This window comes from Camelus dromedarius, chromosome 6 (genome assembly GCF_036321535.1).
Source record: "Camelus dromedarius isolate mCamDro1 chromosome 6, mCamDro1.pat, whole genome shotgun sequence".
NCBI classification, from domain to species: domain Eukaryota; kingdom Metazoa; phylum Chordata; class Mammalia; order Artiodactyla; family Camelidae; genus Camelus; species Camelus dromedarius.
Genome location: NC_087441.1, coordinates 62,057,013 through 62,077,953, shown reverse-complemented (window position 1 = coordinate 62,077,953; position 20,941 = coordinate 62,057,013). Strand labels below are relative to the sequence as shown.

The following is a 20,941-nucleotide window of genomic DNA, read 5'->3' as shown; positions in this document are numbered from 1 at the left end:
GCTGCCTTCTGAAAGATATGAAAAAGATATTCACTGCATAGAGTATACTCAGGGATTTGAGACAGCATGAACTCCTCCTTCAAAACCTAGCTCTTTATAGTCTTTTCTTTTATACTACCACCAAGCCAATAAAAGCATGTTTCTTTAGTTCAAGAACAGGTACAAATAGATTACTTGGATAATCATAGGATAAGACATCTCACATAATGTAATCTGATTCTCTTCTAAAATTAAAGAAACTGAAGCTCAGAACTTGCCAACTTGCCTAACTGCACAGCCAATTACAGAAACTGGAACTTGATTACTTCCCTGATGATGAAATAATAGAAGCTTCCCCCACATAAGGCAACAGACAGAAAACTGATCTGAGATAGGCAAGTTCAGTGATTATTATTCTTGTCAAATAGCAGTTACCCCTCTTCCTCCTCAGAAATCAATTAGAAAACAAAATTTTTTCATTGCAAACTTCTTACCCAGTTAAAAGTTTCCTTCACTGTCTGAATGAGCAGATACCTTAGAAGATCCAATATATAGAATATGTTAACACTCTTGTTTAATTACCTCAATACTATGTTATTTGCTTATTATTAACTACACCATTTCATTTCTCAAAACCCATGCACAGTATATGAAGCCTTTGGGATGGCAGTAATGGCACTATGTATTGGTAAAGAAATCTCTTTCTGGTACAAAGGAAGCAGAGTCTACCATAGTTAAAGATTTAGTATTTCCTACCTCAAAGAAAAACTCTCCACCCTTTAACCAAATATATTATCATGACTTTTTGGGCAGCTAATGTTTAGAACACATGATTAGGAGCACATTCTGTAAAAAACAGTAGAAAATATCCTAGATTGATTTTTTAATTATTATGCAAAGCTCCAGCTATTTAAAATTACAATTATTTTCACAAGTATGGTCAATAGCAAGAAATCAATAAACATTTCCTGCAATTTTCAGTGTTTCTCTTTGACTCAGTTTTCAACTCCAACATTTAAGACTTCTTTAAAAAAGATAAAGGCATGTTATGGATTTGTTTTAACAGGATGGAGCAAAACCTGTTATTCTCTAGTTAACCAATACTAATATTTATACAATTTTGACTTACATTTGATTCTTTGCAGCTTGCCTCTGAGCTTTTCTTTCTTTCCTTTTCTGATCTGGCGGCTTAGCAAAAACAATTTCAATATTTTCTCCCTCCAAGTCTTTGCCATTCATTTCTTCCATAGCCTTAAAAAATTAGGTGTTGATCAATACAAGAGGCCCTTCACAACAATTATGATTCATTTAAAGTTAAAAAATCATTTATCATTAATGTTGGAAGAATGAGACAATAGAATTTCTAAGTTTTATATAAAGATCCAGCTCTTCAACTAATATTCTTTTTGACTCAGTTTAGTAAGTTATGCAATTTGCTAAGGCCTATAAAGGTTAGCTTGAGTAGATGACATGACCTCTGAGTTTCCTTCCATTTTCTCTAACATTCTGATTCTAGGATGACTAAACATTATTAGTCTAATTAAATGCCTATAATTCCCCCAGTTACTTACCTTGACAGCACCATCTCGCTCATCAAAATGAATGAAAGCATAATCTTTTAATTTCTTCACTCGTTCCAGTTTCCCAAACTGACTAAATGCCTTTTCTAAAATCTCTTCTGTTACAGTATTGGCAAGGTTGCGTACAAATAGCACTTTGACCTGAAAGTTAAGAAAAAAAAAAACTCCCTGTATATTTCCAAAGGATTCAGTTTCTAAGATGCCACCACCTCAACCCTGCAAACTTAACTTTAGTCATAATTCGTTAGAAGAATATCATAAATATAAAATGTAAGCTAAATCTTCAACTTATTTGAGTAAATACCAAGGATTGTGTTGCAGGATCCAATGTGCAAAAAACCTGAACAGACATCTCACCAAAGATATAGAGATGATGAGTAAGCATACGGAGAGATAAATGCTCAATATTGTATGTCACTAGGGAATCGCAAATTAAAACAGTGAGATACAAACCTATTAGAATGACCGGCCAAAATCCAAAACACTAACGCCATTGAATGCTGTTAAGAATATGGAACAACATATTCACTGCATTAGAATGCAGAAATGGTACAGTTTGGCAGCTTCTTACAAAACCAAATGTACTTTTATACCATATGATCCAACAGTCACACTCTTTGATATTTACCTAAATGAGGTGAAAATAGGTCCATATAAAAACCTGCATATAGACGCTTATAGCACCTTTATTCCACTTGCCAAAACTCAGAAGCAACCAAACTGTCCTTCAGTAGGTGAACAGATAAATCATAGTACATCCAGACAATGGAGTACTATTTAGCACTAAAAATGAAACGAGCCGTCAAGCCGTGAAAAGACATGGAGGAACCTTAAATGTAAAAGAAGGTAATTTTAAATGGCCACATACTATATGATTCCAACTACGTGACATTTGGTAAAAGATAAAACTATGGAGACAGTAAACAAGATCAATACTGGCCAGGGAAGAAGGAACAGGCAATCACGGACGATTCTTAAAGAAGTGAAAATACTCTGTATGATACTATAATGGTGGATACACAGCATACCTTTGTCAAATCCATAGGATGTGTAACACTAAGAGTGAATCCTAATGGAAACTATGAACTCTGAGTTACAATAATGTGTCAATTTAGATTCAGTAATAATGACAAATGTACCACTATGGTAAGGATGTTGGTAGTGGAGGAGGCTACGCATGTGTGTGGGCAGCATGTGTATGGAAAATTGCTGCACTTGCTGCTCAAAAAACAAAGTATGCTATGCTAGGTAGTTTTTATTAAATTAGTCATTTTTTTGCAATCAAAATAGAGGTAAGTATTTCCTAACAATGTGAATACCATGCCACCTGAAACAGCTGTTGAGTTTATTTAACATAGGTGGTCAAAACTAATTAAGATCTCCTTTTGAAACCTTAAAGAGGGGAGAGAGTTTTCAAAATATCAGTAAGATAAATTCTTTAAATTCTGAAAGCTCCTCAAAGTACAACTAACAAAATTTAACCTTCTGGCTAAGAAACATTATCGCTCCCTCCTAAGATACCCGAAGTAGCATCCAATTTCTTAATCTAAAGTGTTAACCAATGAGAGCTTAAGGGCCAGAGGAAAAAACAATCCTAGTATCTTCTGTCCTCAAGACCATTTATCCTTTAATATTCACAGTTATGACATTTCACACTTCTCTCCTCCTTAAGTCAACTAGTTGTATTTGCTAGCCTATCACCATTAAGGGGGATTCTTAAACAAGACAAAGGGCAGATTAACTTAACTGCAAACTACACTAGTGGTAAGTGTTGACTCAAGAGATGTTTATTCTCATAGATGTCTCAACTGACTGCTGAAGCAGGATACCTAATAATAGCTAAACCCTGTAACTGCAGCAGCTCTGCTGAGGCCAGTACAGTTCACTATTTTTAGGAGTAGAACTTTTAACACAAAAACCATGTAATCTAATGGCGCCATTCTCAAAAATTCAGAGACTGCTCTTCAAATCTACACAAAAATGAAAATGAATCATCTCCATAGCATGCAGGCTAACTACTTCAACATGAGAGTATGATGGCTACACAATTATGGCTGAGTGTCCATATAAACTTCTACATTCACTCTCCATGCACATGGTATTTATTTCTAGTGTGGCCTTAACACAACACTCCTCTCTCTTACAAAAACATGGTTTAAAAAAGCACACATTTTATAAGCCACCCCCTCCCCAATCACCAAACCTGCTCCTTCTCCCACCACCACCACCACCTCAAAAGAATTTTAACTCAACTGTCATTACCTTTGCCATAACCTCAGGATCGGGATCTTCAATAGGATCAGCCCATTCAACAGTTCCAACATTTCCCCAGACCTTGACTTTACCACTCATTAACCTACGCCTTGCCTGGGCAGCTGTTTTGTGATCTTCATATTCAAGGAAGCAAAAGCCTCTGTTTTTTTTCTTGTCGTCTGGTTGGTGGTATAAAATGACGTCTGTAAGACCCTCTGAAAGTAAGCAACCATTCCAGGGAAATTAGGTAAAACAATCAAGAACAAGCAGATCAAAAGATTTATTTTTCTAATATAATACTTGAATACCAAAATGAAAAATAATCCCTTATCTTTATAGGAGAGTCTCAAAAAGTACCACTCCAGATAATTTACCTAATCCACGCTTTCCAAGTGTTCCCAAAGCAAAAATCTCCATGAAAAAAAAATGTATTCTTTTAAATTAGACCTGAGGACTATTCTGTTTCCATGTCATAGATGACAGAGGGGCATGAAATCTTTGCACAGCTGTTTCAGGAAAATGACAGTTATAAGTCAATCATAGTTAGAAATTCTTCACCCCATGCAAGTAAAACCTAATTTTTTTAATGGTACTTTTCTGGACTCAGATATCAATATATTCATTTCAAATGAAATAGAATATATTAGTATTGTGTAAGAATTTCAAATGTTCCTAGAACTGATAATGGGCTGATTATTTGCTAAATATGGTAGGCAGACAAAAATTTTTTCTAGTCAAAGTCTGTCACTTGTAAACTTAAAAAAATGCTTTACAATTCAAAGAAGTCATACCATACATTAATCTCTGCTTATAGCAACAGTATTTATTCCTATAATTTGGAAAATCAAATCATCACATATTAAACATTTTTACTAAGATTATCAACTATCATCTCAAAATGCATAAAAATACACAAATACAATCTTCCAAAGCATGGGAAGCACAACAATCATTCCGCAGACTGAGTTCAGATCACAGCTGCATTCCTTACTAAATAACATTCAGCAAGTTATTCCCCAAAACCTTCTGTGCCTGTTTCTCTATTTGAAAAATGGAGTTACCGATCTCATACGGCTATAGTGAGAATATGAACATGTAGTGAGTCAATAAATGCAGTGCTTTGGCACGTAGAAGTATGCATTACCTTCAGTATTAAAAGTTGCATCTCCTTCCAAATAAATTCAACTTACCTGTTACTTTGCTAAATTCTTCAAGAATCTGTTCCTTGGTTTTACTCTTAGGAATAGAGCCCACAAAAAGCCTGTTGTTGGCAACTGAGATGCAGACACCAATGTGTTTTCCAGAACGAATTTCATGATTATTATACTGAAAGGGGGAAAAGTGCACCATGTTTTAAAAATACTTAAAATATCCTAGTACAGGTGCTTATTATAGAAAGATATGCAAATTCCATACACAAAAGCAAAATCTTTTAACAAATGAAAATTTCAACACTTAAAAGTTTATCAAATACTTTTAACCCTTTAAAAAAAATAAGATAGATTTGAAGATTATACTAACAAAACACACTAAAGTTTATGAAATAATACAAAAAACTGTCAAGGAAATTAAGGAAATTGAAATTTAGGAAACTTGAAAAAATTAAGAATCAAGTCTGTAAGCAGCTTAGATTCCAAATTACTGATTCCACGATACCTTAATTTCTACTTAAAGTCACCCTGCCAACCGCTTATTCTTATGCAAGGGAAACTGATTCAAATACAAGCAAGCTTTCTGCCTTTCTGTTAGTCAGCACCTAAATCTTATTTTTTTTCCATCTCCCCTAACCACCTGTAAAAAGTTGCAGTAAGGAATTTTCAGCTACAAATACTTACGTCTAAAAGGAGAATCTTTTTACTCTGAATCTGACCCTACTTTTTACCCCCATTTCACTGACAAGTAGATTATGGTAAAAGTATAAAAGCAACTATAAAACTACAGTAAAAAGTAAACTTAACCATCAAGTAACCATATTCCATAAAAGGGAAAGATATCATAAAGGCAAAACTCAGAAAGTTCCTCTCCCCATTATTCCCATTCTTGCGTAACAGGTATACTGGGTATAAGAGAAGAAAACACACGTAAGTCAGAAAATTGATGCCTCCCTGCTTTCTCCAACTCTAGATACTCAAAATTAAACATGAAGTTCAAACATCCTTCCTCCAGATCAGAACAGTTTTGTACTTTTTACCCCACTAACTCAGTTCATAGTTATGCAAGTCTCTGGTCATCATGATCCCAGGATTATCTCTACTCTTTACACTTCTGCCAGAGACTTTTTAAAAATCACAAATCTGCCTACTGAAAAAAAATCTCTCAATGACTCTCCACCAGCAAAACAAAGTTCAAATCCTTAGACATCATTAAGTCCTTCCCAAAATTCCTACTACTTCCCCACCTTTCTCCACAATACTATAATCTTAGCTATTTACATCAATTCTCAGTTTTGTATTGCTAAGCCTCTGAATATAACATTTTCCCTGAAACTTCTACCATCCAAACTCCTCTGCCTAACTGTAGATTTGAGCTCAACCATCAAATACTCTACAATCCCTAAATCCTATAAAGCTCAACAAAAGTATCCTTTTATGTTAACACAGATCAGTAGTTCTCAACAGGAGTGATTTTGCCCCCAGGTCCCCACCTGCCCAGGGACATCTGACAATGTCTAGACACATTTTTGTCTGTCAACTGTAAATACGGCTTGCTTCTGATATATAGTGGGTAGGCAGAGGCCAGAGATGTTACTAAACATCCTACAATTCACAGAATAGCCTAGCATAATAAAGAATTATCTGGTCTAAAATATTAATAGTGCTGCAGTTGAGAAATCCTGCCCTGGACTTTGTTTTCTCATAGCACTTATACTCCATTTAGGCCAAAAACCTCTTAAAAGTAGAAATATGCGGGTTACCTGCAAATAGTAGAGCTACAGTTGAATCCATCACAGAATGGGATTATGGACAAGTAGACTGCAATACCCTATTACACAAATAAGTTAACCTAAGAACACAATAAATTGCTTTAAGACATGTACATTCCCTAGATTTTTTTTAACCACTTAAAAAAACTGAAGTACAGTTAATTTACAATGTGTTAGTTTCAGGTGTACAGTAAAGTGACTCAGTTATACATACATATATCTATCTACTCTTTTTCATTCTTTTCCATTATAGGTTAAGATGTTAAATATAGTTCCCTGTGCTGTACAATAGGTCCTTGGTTTTTTAATCTATTTTATATATAATAGTGTGTATATGTTAATCCCAAACTCCTAATTTGCCCCTCCCTCACTCCCACTCTTCCCTTTGGTAATCATAGTTGTTTTTTAATGTCTGTGAGTCTATTTCTGCTTTGTAAAGTCATTTGTATCATTTTTATAGATTCCATAAGTGATGTCATATGAGTTTTGTCTGACTTCACTTAATATGGTAATTTCTAGGTCCATCCATGTTGCTACAAATGGCATTATTTCATTTTTTATGGCTGAGTAGTATTCCATTGTGTGTATGTTTGTGTGTGTATACACTATGTATGTGTGTATATATATATACACACACACACATCACAACTTCTTTAACCATCCGTCAATGGACATTTAGGCTGCTTCCATGTCTTGGCTATGGTTAAATAGCGCTGCTATGAATATTGAGGTGGATGCATCTTTTCAAACTGAAATTTTCTTTGGATATATGCACAGGAGTGGTACTGTTGGATCATATGGTAATTCTATTTTTAGTTTAAGGAAACTCCATATTGTTCTCCATAATATTCCCTAGTATTTTATATTTAAGCATCAAGTAGCCAGCCTTAGTGACAAATCAATGGCTTTCAATTTGTTCACCTTGTCTGTAACTCCAGGAGTTGCCAGAAACAATTAAAATTAGAAAAAGAATGGAAGGAAATACAAAGTTTTTAAAGGGAGAAATAGGAGTTATTCTGATGACAGAATTTAGTATCATTTTCCCTTTTTTTATTTTCCAAATGTTCTAACAATAGGGACTATTTACTATAACAAAATAACTAAGTTTTCAATAAAAACTTGTAAGAAAAATAATAATTCTTGATTATATAACTTCCATCCATATTAACAATGCTAGAAGGCAAGGGTATAGCTGTGAAAGAGTACACGCTTAGCATGCATGAAGTCCTGGATTCAATCCTCAGCACCTCCAATTAAACAAATCAACCAACCAACCAACCTAATTACCTCCCCCCAAATCAAAAATAAATGAATGAATAAAAATAAACATTAACAACAATGCTGCTGCAAAATAGTAATGATTGTTTCCATTACTACTTACAAAAGAAAAGTTTCTTCCCTTCTAACCTATCATCACTGGCCCTATGGTTAATCAAGGCAGGGTAGGCAGAAGGTGTATGACTGTGGTCTCTGAACAATATAAAGACGTGAGTATTTCGTAGGATTTATAAGATAAACTACAACTCTTTAGCCACATTTTTTTCAATTAAAAAAAAACTGAAACGATTATAGCTAACTTGTAAACTAGCTCTCCAATGAAAAGAAGTTACTAAAGGAGACGCTCTGGGCATACTGTCCAAATAAAGCAAAAGTGCTTAGAAATAAACATTTCTTGAAGCAAAGCCCCTACAGATTAAGCTTGCAATTTTATATGTATATTTGAGTTACTTAGCTTTTCTCACTCTAGCATTTTTAGAACCAAACTATCCCCTAAATTCAAAAACAAACTCTGCATCCCAGCAGGTAATAGTGACTTACTTAGATAGTAGAAGGACATTATAAAAACTGTTCTTATACTTAATAGAGATTCTTATTTAATGCTGATAAACCCTTACTCTCAAGGGTTAGTAATCAGGACGATATGATGGTATCAAAATAAAAAAAGGTGCATGATCATTTCCAAATTCTAGGAAGGTAGGCACTGAAGTTACCAAGTTTTAGAAATCTAGCTTTCAGATCCAGTAGCATAATGAGGTAATAAAATAAAGATGAACTTTGAACATTATTTCAGAACACCAAAACAGGAGTTGTACAGCCTGGAACATTCCTGTCATCTTGGCTCAAAATATCAAGTCACTCTTTCCTTCCGGCATAGCCAATCAAGTCACCAAATCCCCAGAAATTTAGGAATCTCACATTTGGAATCTGATCCAGAAGTGGTTGCCTAGTCCTAACTCTCATTATAGCAGCAAAGCCACTACCTTCCAAGCCTGTCCACTCCAAGTCTTCTTTACACTGAGCCAAAACTCACTTCCCTAAAAATTCTACAATAAATTTATTTCCTCCTCTAAATGACAGTACTTCAATGCTCCTCTTTGTTTGGCTAATAATTCTTTCCCTGAAACTGGCAAACTAAAGAGCCTCCAAGAGTGTCACCAAATAGTGACATCCATAACACAATACTGTAGATGCAGACTGAGACTAAATAAGCTGGAGACTAACCTTACACTTCTAGACACCATGACTCTATAACATGTAGTCCATGATTAGCTTGGCTTATTTGGTAATCACACCACACTGCTGACACACTACAGCTTACTTGTGAGATCAGTTGTGTATAGGACTTGACTTTCATCCCGACTCTATTCCATCGTGCTACGCTGCCATCTCAGGCTATCAAAATCTTTTCAGAACCTTATATGTCATTCATGGCGTTTATTACTACATGCAGATTCAAATCACCAAACATTTCAAGCAGTCCAACTGTGCCCTCATTTAAATCATTGATTATAAAAATGAAATAGAACCTACAGCACATTTACATCGTGCCATCCACACCAAGGCTCAAAACTTTAATGGCACCATACTACCTAACCCAGCAGTCGTGACTACTGCCTTCTGGAATTGACTTTACACAAGTTTTCTCTCTTTCTACAAAACACTGGTTCAACTAGGTTCACCTATTTCCCTCACTGCCCTGCTCAAACCTCTTTAACACAAAGCCTTCTCTAAAAAACACAACCCAAAGCAAGCTATCCCTTCATTCTTCTTTTACCCTGTGAACCACCTGCTTCCACTTTAATTATACTTAGCCTCTCATACCCTAAGAACTCCCAAGAACTGGATGAAACTGCCTTGTATGCACATAGTAAAAGTTTTCTTGTTAAACACACTAAACATCTGCTAATTGCTACTAATTCTATGGACCTATCTTGTCAGCTGCATTCATCAAAATGGTTGTATACTACTGTATACAATCACTTTGGTGAATAAACCATCAGTGGCTATTAAAATCATAACTCTTAATTAAAGGGCAAAGAGATCAGTGTTCCAATCTTCACCACAAAGGCATTTTCAGCAGGACACTTCTATTGTATAGGACCATCATGGGCACTGCAAAGCCAGTGGACCTGGGCTCCAGTTTCAGCAGTACACCACACAAATACATATACACGCTTGCCTGCTCTTCCCCCTGGACTTTGTGACAACGTCAAACACTACATATACTTCCAAATATCCCCAAGAGGGTTAGAGTAAAAGCATCACCCCACACCATTAATCTATGTTAATCTCTATGATTAAAGGTAGCACAAAATAATTGCCAATGGAAGCTAAAAAACCTTTAAATAGCAAAATAGCCCATAGCTAATATGGGAATGTTATAAATTCTTGTGTCATAAATAATGGATTAGTTGGCACTAGTCAGCTGGCCACATTATTTATCCAGTACATACTCCACAGTGGCACTGTTCTAAATGTTGGGGATACAAGGAAAAAGAACACATTTTCTAATGGGGAGAAAGAAGCAAATAATTTTACAAAGCCAAGAAATAATTTTAAGTATATCTAAGCATTCTTTTTAACTGTTCAGGACACCATCATGGGGCAACTAGCCGTTCAAAGTCAGGAAAGGCCTTCTAAGAAGGCCTGATTGGTTAAGAAGGCAGCAGCCATAACTGGGAGAAGTGGTACAAGAGAAGGCAGTTGAGATGGAAATGGTGGTAGCTTTTGTGGAAGACAAAAAAGGCAAAGTATGGATGGAAGGGTAATAAAGAAGAGTAGGAAGAGAAGTAAGCAGAGTAAGAGCCTTGCATGGAAGCTATTATTAGAGTTTTTAGTATGGGAATGTTGTGATCTAATCTATGCTGCCAAATGGTTAAGACTGTAAAGGGGCAACAGAAACCAGTGAGAATAGCTAGAAAGATTTCTCAAATGGTACCTTAGGCTAGGGTGGTAGCAGAAAGATGGTACAAATTGGTTAGATGCCAAAAATATTTGGCAGTAGAGACAGGACTTACATCCTGAACTCCTTTTAGCACTACCTGAACACTACAGTTTAAAGAATCAGACTACTTCGCAACATTACAATTTTATCCAGCAGTGTAAGTTATGACTAGTTAACAACAGGTACACACTAAACATACCTGGTATCAACCTAAGGCTATATATGGCCTTGGACAAGCCACCCAGACAACTGACTCTTCTGCAGAAGGAAGACATTTATTTCACTTACCTTGAAAATGAGTTGAGGACACTTAAAGGTAATAATGTAGCACCTAGCACAGCTCCTGTGCCTTAACAAGCACTCAAGTGGTTGCTATTACTCATCTTTTCATCAACTTAGATCTTGCTTCCCTAGCTAATCATCATCATTTAGGGACGAATTTTTCTTTTTCTACCAAACCACAAGGCAGATGTTAGCTGAAAATAGGGTCATTTAAGAAGTTTGCAGTTACTTCTAACTTCATGCCTCTTCTTCAAACTGTCAACACCAATCCATTTTTACAATTCAGATGCAAACTTTAAATCCACAAGTTTTAATGTGGGGGCATCACTGTCGAATTATATCAAAAACTAACGCCGAATACATAAACCACCTCTATCCTCAAGACACTCAAAGTACAGGAAAACAAAGAGATGGTGCCTCAACCTTGTCTCATCTATAAATAATGCAAAAGAGGCATTTTCTCAACATTTGATTATCCACAACTAGAATGACAGTTCAACTACCTTATATAAAAATTTACCTTGGATAGAGTTGTAATTCAAGTAGACTCGTGACATGACACAAGTAGGGATAGTTTTCAAAATATGCTCCCTTAAGGAATACATTTAGGAAGGGTACTCATTCCCAGGAATCAATACAAGGTAACAAAAAAAACTATCCAAATCAACTTAAGTTTTTATTTCTCTAAATGTTTCATGTCCTCAGAAGTCTAGTCCTTTCCTTTACTGTTACAAGGCAAATCTCCCAATTATATTATCACCGTAATCCTACCTACAGTCAAGTATCCTTTTAAAAAGAGCAACAACACGTCCAATTCATCCCATTGCTAAAAATATCTTTAAAAACGCACCAAAGCACAAACCCTTCTATTCACCAGTAAAAAATAATTTTCCCCCAGATATGGATTCAAATCATAAACCCAGAAAATAATGTAAAAAAGGTTTAGGACGAGAATTAGTTCCTAGACCAATCAAAATAGTTATCTGACTATCTGGAAACTTCTGCATTACAGATGAAAAACTTAACAATATTGCTAAGACTATACTCTAAGCCTATAGCAATGCAATTTTGGACCACATTATCTGTTAAGCCAAGACAACTGCCTAAACTGAAACATATTTCCTGTGCATTTATTGACACCCAAAATTGTCAAGTTACAATCATCTTCCTCTGATGATGTATCGTTACCATAAGGATTCTGAAAATCACCTAGAATTAAGTTCTATTGAGGACCTACCATAAATAATGTCTTCTGGTAGCAAGAATTAAGTAACCTACAAATGCTGGTTTAAGGATTATTTTAAAAAACATTAATAAATACACAAATCATTACTTGTAACACTAAGTAGTCACACCTATTAAACAGAACTAAAGCTGTATGTAATACCTCGTAAATAAAATTGGGTCTGACATCACTAAATTCTGTACTAGCTTTCTGTGGTAAGATAGCTCATTGGCTTCTCAATCATTCTACATTTCCACATTAAAACTCCCTGCTACTTTATTACTATCTGGTAAAATGTTTTCTTTTATAGATTCAACTGGATGATTTCTACAATCTTCCAGAACTCTTAAAAGCCCTTGATTTTACCTGAACTGCTTAAACTAAAATCTTGACAGCTCAAAAGTTATTAGTGAATAGAGAGCTATATATTCCTTTCTGAAATAGGAAGCATTCTTTGAAGGAGGAAAAAATCAGCAATGATTTAAAAATACTCAAACTCCTGAATTCTTTTTTTAAAGACACCTTTTTCTTCCAACTTTTCTAATGTTAACCTTCACAATATTCAATTTCACACACCAACAGAGATCCAAGCAACATAGAAAAGTGAAACTAAGTGTATTTGTTTTTTCTCCTTAAGGTTTACCTTAAAATATCTGATGGTGAGGGAAAGCAAAATAAAGTTCAGGAGAAATCAATCTGAGGATTTCACATTTCCTTAGAATTAATCATAAAACATGTAAGTCAGATAAGGCAAAAATTAACAAACATTTGCCATAGTGAACCATTTACAGAAGTTCCACCCAAGCTGCACTTTTTGGTACACTTCTTGGATGGAAATTAACTTATATGGCCATCTTCAACTGCAAAATGTAGAAACTACCTGAGTCACAAGATTTAATAAAAATCTGAAGGAGAATTATATAAGCCATAATTTGAAACAGTAAAATTCTTTAAGTTGGAAAAGTAACCATGTCCTCACCTGACATCTAGTACTAAAGTCAAATACTGCCACTCTACCACGAAATCCTTTATTTAACTAACTAGAAAGTTATCACAATGTCGTCATGAAACATTTCTGAAAAGGGGATAGCCAGATATGGCCAAAAATTATGGGAGCCCTTCCTATCAGTTACTTTCTTAAATCTTTTAACATTACTAAATTAAGGGGGAAAAAAAGCCATTAAGCCAAATGTTTCAAAGAACCAGTAAGTAGAATTTCACCACACTACCTAATAGATCCTGAGTCCAATCAACTACACATGCAAAAAAAATACTGCTACAATGTGTACAGAGAATATGAAAGTGTCTAACCAGCACTTCAAAAAATAGTTAACACAACGAAACCCTGGCTTTAATTAAAGATAGTGAGTGTGAAGACTGGGGGGAAAAAAAAACAAACTCACCAGTTTAACAGCCTCCTGAGCTGCTTCTTTTGTACAAAAAGTGACAAACGCATAACCTCTATTGAGACCTGTTAGTGGATCCATCATTAGACGAAGATCCCATATAGGTCCAGCTTTTTCAAACAATGGAACAAGTTCATCCTCAAACAGATCTCTTGGGATCTTCCCCACAAATATCTGTAAATTAAATATGAAGTAAAAACCATGGAGAGTTTCTTTAGGAAACTAGATACCTGTGCATTTACTACAGAGGGTACAAGTTTTTAGTTTCTTTACCTCAGTGCCAACAGAAGGCTGCTGACCTGAATAAACGGAATCTGGAGGCGGTCCCCCATACTTCCTCTGTCCAGTGGTCACATCAAGTGTGTAGCCTGTTCTTTCCAAGAGTGCCTTAAAAAGTTCAAATGACATTAGTACATTTAATTCACAAGACCACACCCATGCATTCAGCAGTTAAAAACCAATCTTGTTCAAATCTTTCCATTTATCTTGGCAACATTCCTTACTAACAGGTTTCTGTTATCTGTTTTAGAACTCCCCTTTTAATGTGTGCTTGTAATGTATAATGTGCCTTAATTTATAAACGAAAATGTCAGGATCCTGGTCAAATTATTTTCTGGTCTCTGATTAATTACCGCTTAATGAAGTGAACAACACAAAACTAATACTGATCCATCAACAACTTTCTAAGCAGGGTTTAACTATTCTGCCCTTCTAAAAACAGACTTCACCTAACTAGGCTGAAATTCTCTCCTGAAGAAGTAGCTAGATAAGTCACCTCTCTCAAGTCTACCTTACCCAATAAGCTTCCCTGTACCCCACATTCCTAGGTACCTACTGCTAGAATAGCAGTTTTGCCAACCTTTACAAAAATTACACTCCTCAAACTAAGTCCAGAAACTTAAAAGGAGTTACAGGAAAAATAACCTCTTCTTCATTCGACATTCAAGCACCATGCTTCACAGGACAGTATGGATCACTCAGAAAAAAAGAGTGCCAAAATGATTTTGAAAACTTTATGGAATTGCAACAATGTAACATAACCTCTAAATACATCTCCCTAAAAGTGAACTGTTAAAATTTATACAACTCATGTTTACTCAGAGTATTAAGATTTTTCTCTTCATCTCTTATTTATAAGCAAATTAGAAAGTAGTAGTCCACTGTTAGCCTAAGGAAAAAACCAGGAATTGTTTCTTCTCCACTATGTCATCTACAAAGCACAAAACTGACTTTCTAAATAATAAAACCAATCTAACAATTTTCTGATAAATTCTGAAATAAAAAGAAACTAACACCAAGCATATGACAATACTTATCAAAGTGCTGTTAACGGATTTGGGGTCACCTTAGTCTTTGAAAATGAAAATGACCAGACAGATTTTAAAACATTTTTTTACCCAAAGAACATAAAATGTTCATGAAAAAAATACTATAATTGATGAAAACTCCTGTATTCCTAAACTGTCTTTAAAAAGCCCACAAAGTACTATAAATTTTAAGTAGCCTTCTATTATGCCCAAACATAGTTGCCTAACAGTGCAACATTGGGTTAGTAACAAAAATAAACTCAAATCTATTAACTACCATATAAACCAAACCATTAAATGGCTCATCTTCCCTTTTTTCCGTATGTAATCCCTGTGCTTCTTTCATTTCAATCTTCATATGATCCAAATAATAACTTTTATGACAATCCCTAAAAAGGAAAAACTTACTCTTTCTGTAAAACATCCTACAGAAGTGTGTGTCTTCTTGCCACAATTTTAAGTCACACTAAAGCTTTAAGCCACTCCCTTCCAAAGACAGAGTTGAAAGTCTCACAAACTAAACTTTCAATTAATATGAAATTTTAGTAATTCTAACTCCCAATGTAAATTTAGTAACAACTGATAAAATTACAATAGGTGACAACTATATTTCATTTCTTTGGAAAAATCAAATTTATAGTTCAAACAATTTCCAACTAGACCCGTGAAAGCCTCAAATTTGTAGATATTAACAGCTAACTCCTTATTCCAAGCTTCCCTCTTTCCATACTATTAAAACACACCTGACACCTATAACCTTCTTAGTAACTGATTTTAAGCTATAACCCTTGGCTCCAGAGCAGTGGCACACTGTATTAAGAGTACCATGTGAAAACTAGTATGATCGCCACATTTTCTATGAACTAAACTCAACACAACTAAAAAACACAAAGATCAAAACTTGGTTGAATTTGAGGCCATTATGTTCTATGTGAGGTGTGGAGAGGAATCTTCTCCCAGTCTCAATTGCCCAATTTACATTTTCACAGTAATCAATTTTATTGTTAAAAGCTGCTTTTAGAAAAGAACAAATTGGCCATAATAACCCATACTAATGGAAGGGGAAGGCAATGCTAAAATACTAAACCCACTTAATTTCGAGCTTGAGAATCCTAAGAGAAGCAATCAACTACTAAATGTATATTCTCCACCAGTATAGGGTTAAATGATTCCCTCCCACTTTGGTTCCACTGTCAGTAACCTGGATTTGCAGGTTTGTTTCCAAAAATCAACTAAAAAATATGGCAGCTATACTTCTTTAAATCTTTTATTCAGCATACCAATAGCACAGATTTAATCAACAGCAGACAGCCAGCAAGAAAAACTTCAGAATTGTTTTACAAACAAATACTTAAAGACGTGAAACTTCGAAGTATAGTAATGAGAAAAAATTAATAAATTATCTTATGGCCATTAACTCTCAACATCTCAAAAAAAAAAAAAAACAAAACCCCAAAACCACACACACACCCACTTCATGCCCAAAGAATGTTTACCAAAGCTAGAAAACAGTTTAAAAAAAACTTTAAAACTGAAGGGAGTAAAAAATAAAGTTTCATAAAACATACCTTAATTTTTGCCTCATCTGGTCCTTTGCTAGAATCTGCTACTTTGGTCCCCTGTTTTTCTCTCTGCCTATAAGTCTTCATGACTCCACATAAAAAGGCACTTTTGTTCTGTAAAAGAATTTTCCAATCATATTTAACAATAACTGTATTATCTGTATCTAATTATATAAAAGCTAAACTATCAAAACTACTCAGATTTTTTACTCTTTTTACACTGACACTAAATTAACGTTACCTGAACATGAGAGAGATCGCTGTCTTTAAACTGCTGAAGAACTGCCAATGCGCCGTCTTCATTGAATTCTTTTAAAGCTTCGATAGCTCTTTCATCTAAATCACTATGTGCAACCAGCCCTGGAAAAGAGAAAACTTAATTAGCTGTCAACTTTTAATATTTTTGGTAAGTTTTTTTTTTTTAAAGAAAACTCCATGTGCCATACGGATGCCAACTAAGAACTCTTCCATTTCCCTTATCTATATAGTGAAAAACACATACCTTATCCATTCTGAACTGAATAAGGCCTCTCAACCACACTTACAATAATGAATCAACTTTATCTTGCTGTGTCTTAAGTCAGATAGTTCTGAACACTAAGTATTTCTACAGTAAACAAATAGGCTTACGAATTCTAAAATCAACCAACAAAGTACCAAGCATGACAACTGAACCTCTACTCAATTTCAAATACCACTAGAAAAAGCAACAGCCACACTGAGACTACAAGTCTAGTTACCTATTTAACAAGAATCCTACTATAAAAATACCCCAAAAAGTCACATGGCCTGCTCCCAACATTTAGCAGCTGTTGCTACCATCATATACTTATCCATCTGGACAGCCAGCCTTTACCTCCTAACCCCTTCCTTCTTCCCTCCCTCTATACACCTTAACCTCTGGTTCACAACTATCACAACAAGGCAAAACTCCAGGTCCCACACTTATTGGAAACCACAAAAAGTTGCTATTTTAGCTCAAAGCCAGAAATCCAATAGAAAAATTTCATAATATAATTTTGCAAGTGTTAGTTCTTACCTGCAACGTAAATTTCATCTAGTTTTTCAGCAACTTTCTGTGGTAAACCAGCATCAAGCAATGTCTGAAAATTTTCTGAATGGATAACTGCAGAAGTAGTATCCATGGGCTCTTCAGTACCATTTCCATTAACATGTTCTGTAGCCATGTTTCCAGAGATCTGTTCAAACGCAATAAGCAAAATTAAACTAGGATCTTCAAAAAGGGTAGAGGACAATATAAGAGCCCCAATCTTTACTTTCTCTACCAATTTCTACACCAGCCAGCCTGCAACCTCCCTTTAAAGAGGCCTTACTTTAAAGCTACTGTCGCCTGACAAGGCAGATTGGGAGCGCGGGGCACAGAAGGACGGATCCACTACATTTTTCCTTAGCACCACCCCTGACTCACCTGCTAACACTCCCTAGGAAAAACCACATTACAAATGGAACCCAACCAGCACGAGGACGAGCCAGTGTGCCACATGCAGCTGTGCCCGTACAGAGAATGAGGTGTGTGTGGAGCAAGCAAAGCTGGGCTTTTCCCTCTCAAAGGTAAACCCCCAAAGTGCGCGCTTTTCCCGCCTGCCGCTTAAAGATCAGTAACCACAGCCAGCGAAGAACAAAGCGCTCACACAAGCCACCTTCCCACCACCCAATTTCTCCACCCTTCACCCCCGCACCCCAAAGCCCGCCCCCGACTCCGCACCCAGAGCGGCAGCCTCACCGCTGTGGCCACCAGGAGCCCATTAGAAACACGTGCTCTGCGCCTTCAAATGCCCTACAACTTCCTTCCACGGAACCCCACTGAGTTCCAGGCCAAGACGACCGTCACCGGCTCCCAACATCAACCCAAAGCGGCGGTCGGAGCCCCCAGCAAGCAGCAGCAGCACAACCTCGCCCCTCGACACCGAGGCCGCGGCGGCGCCAGGCCACAGACTCTCCCCGCCCCCAAGCGCCGCCGTCTCGGCCGTGACACATGGCTCTCTCTGCCCCGGGCGCCGGCGACCCCCGGCCGCCCGCCCTCCCCGCCAAGACGTGGGCCGCGCCGCTAGGTCCAAGCCCCCACCCCGAGCCGGTCGGGGCAGGGACTGCGGCGCGGGGGCCGGCGGTGCCACCGCCGGGCCAGGCAAGCCGGCGGCGTGAGGGCGTTCCGCGAACTGCCCAACGCCCGCCGGACCGCGAGCACCACCCAAGCCTGCCGCGCGGCTGCGGGACGGGACCGGCTCCTCTCCGCCCACTCCTGCGCCGCGGCGACGGCCACGACAGCACCAACTCCGCCGCCGCTCGCGGTCCGCGCGGGCCACGGGGCCGAGGGGGCGCCTCCTCCCCGGAGCGCCTCAGACAAAGCCCGAACGGTGGCAGCACATGGAGGAGAGGAGGAAGTGGTGGCGCGGGCCGCGGCCTACTCCCAAGCAGCCCCAGTCAACGTGCTCCTCTCTCCCTTGGAATCCATTTTCCAGAAAAGCCGGTTTCTCCCCGCACCGCCCTCCCCCAGGTCCTCCACAATGTCAAGGAGCTCCCCTCCCAGACCCGGGTCTCGGCGGTCGTTACCTCCCCGTTGGGCTGAGGCGGAGGAATCCTGTCCGAGGAGATCCGGTTGCGGGCAACGCGTGCTCGCTGCTCCCTGTGTCCGGCGCGAGTGGAGCTGTTGTAAAATGGCGGCCGAAGCTCACGCCGCTGGCAGCAAACCCGATCCAGTTCCACTCGCCTCCGAGCGCGCTCCCGGTGCGCGCGCGCGCCTCCGCGTGACCCCCCCCTTCCCTTCCCTCCCCTCCCCTCCCTCGCGCGTCCGCTTCTCTCACTCACTCCTCAGCCCCTGCCCTCCTTCAGCTCCTCCTTCTCCTTCTCCCACCACCACCAGCCTCCGTCCGCCTTCTTCTCTAGGCCTTTCTTCTTCCCCTCCCTGCTCCTTTCCCCCACCACTCCCACTCCCGTCCGCGGCCGCTCAGGCACGAGTGGCCGCCCTTCCCTGGCTCGCTCGCTCGCTCGCACGCTCGCTCGCTCCCTCCCTCGTTCGCTCGCTCTCTCGGCCCCGTCCCACAGTCCCTGCCGAGTCTGCTCCTCTCTTTCTCTCTCCCGCGCTGACGTGACGACGTAGCCTACGCCTCGGGACGCGCGCCCGCGGGCTCCGCCCCCACGTCCCGCCACCTCCCTTGCTCCTCTCCACCCGGAGGGGCGCGAGACCCCGCCCTTCCGCTCCGGCGGCGGCGGAGGGGCCGAGAGTGAATGAAAGGCCCGCCCCTTCCCCTCCCGACACTCCCCCTCCCGCTCCCCTCCGGGTGGGGCGGGGCGGGCCGGCTCAGCGTGTCCCACTCGTTCTTTGTCAGGAGACTGGCATCTCCCCACCCCGCCCCACCCCACCCCCACCGCAGCACCACGCGCACTCCACCCCCACCGAGCTCCCGCTCGCCCCACCTCCCGCCCCGTCCTGGGCCGGCAAGGGACGGGGCGGGGGGCGCGGGATGCGACTGCAGCTCCCCGGAGGGTACCCACCGGTCCGTGCGCGCCCGGCCCCCCCCCCCCGGCGCCCCGGCCGCGTAGCCGTTCCAGGCGGTGTCCACGCTGCCGCCGCCCCGCGCTCTCCCCGCTCGGGAAGCTGCAGGCGCACGTGTCCCCCGGGGCGGGGAGAGGCAGACAATGGGGCGGCGGGGGAGGGGAGTGACGGGGAGACCCGCGGATCTTTGGTTAGCCTGGCAGGCGTGACCCGAGTGCTGGAGTCGCTTCGGGGTTACTGGGTTCCCCTGCTGGACAGTGGGACCTTCCGGGGCCCCGCGCCCGCGTGGCTTCTCTTCCACGGGAACCTCGGGCGGAAGGAGGGGCGCCCAAGTCTCGGACGTGGAAAACCCGGCTGCTTTTGAACGGGAACCGGCTGGCTCCAGTGGAGCGAGGAACGGCTCCCGCCTGGGGATGAGACGAAAGCCAGATTTGGAAGCGAAACCGCCGGTGGTGAAGAGTTGTGCAATACTCCGTCTCAGTCCCTGGCCTTTTAAGCAGTTGAGGGCTTCCTCATTGCACAGTTTGAGAAACTTGAAGCAGCACAAAGCTGCGTGGTTAGGATAACTGTGAGGAGCGTATCTGTGTTTCTTTTCAAAAATCTTAGTAATTAAATCTTAACTGAAGTGACATTTCTTTTGTAAACGTATACTAGGTGCAAGAAATACGGGACAAATGTATTTGAA

The 20,941-nt window shown here is 39.5% G+C and overlaps 1 protein-coding gene across 5 annotated transcripts in view; it reads right to left on the bottom strand.

The window, feature by feature from the left end:
• The window catches only part of SYNCRIP (synaptotagmin binding cytoplasmic RNA interacting protein), a 28,847-nt gene extending 8,950 nt beyond the window's left edge, over positions 1–19,897 (bottom strand). The window contains exons 1-10 of one of the 5 annotated variants that reach the window (XM_031456011.2): positions 19,314–19,887; positions 17,782–17,941; positions 16,984–17,102; positions 16,749–16,856; positions 14,147–14,260; positions 13,871–14,047; positions 5,003–5,138; positions 3,822–4,027; positions 1,551–1,700; positions 1,109–1,230 (exon numbers count right to left, since the gene is read on the bottom strand). In XM_031456011.2, coding sequence (XP_031311871.1) covers positions 1,109–1,230; positions 1,551–1,700; positions 3,822–4,027; positions 5,003–5,138; positions 13,871–14,047; positions 14,147–14,260; positions 16,749–16,856; positions 16,984–17,102; positions 17,782–17,929 — 1,280 coding nt within the window. In that variant the 5' untranslated portion in view covers positions 17,930–17,941; positions 19,314–19,887. Of the gene's footprint in view, positions 1–1,108; positions 1,231–1,550; positions 1,701–3,821; positions 4,028–5,002; positions 5,139–13,870; positions 14,048–14,146; positions 14,261–16,748; positions 16,857–16,983; positions 17,103–17,781; positions 17,942–19,313 lie in introns of all 5 variants that reach the window. The other 4 variants (XM_064486889.1, XM_064486888.1, XM_064486887.1 and 1 more) reach the window with 4 other exon arrangements.
• Between the last annotated feature and the right edge of the window lie 1,044 nt (positions 19,898–20,941).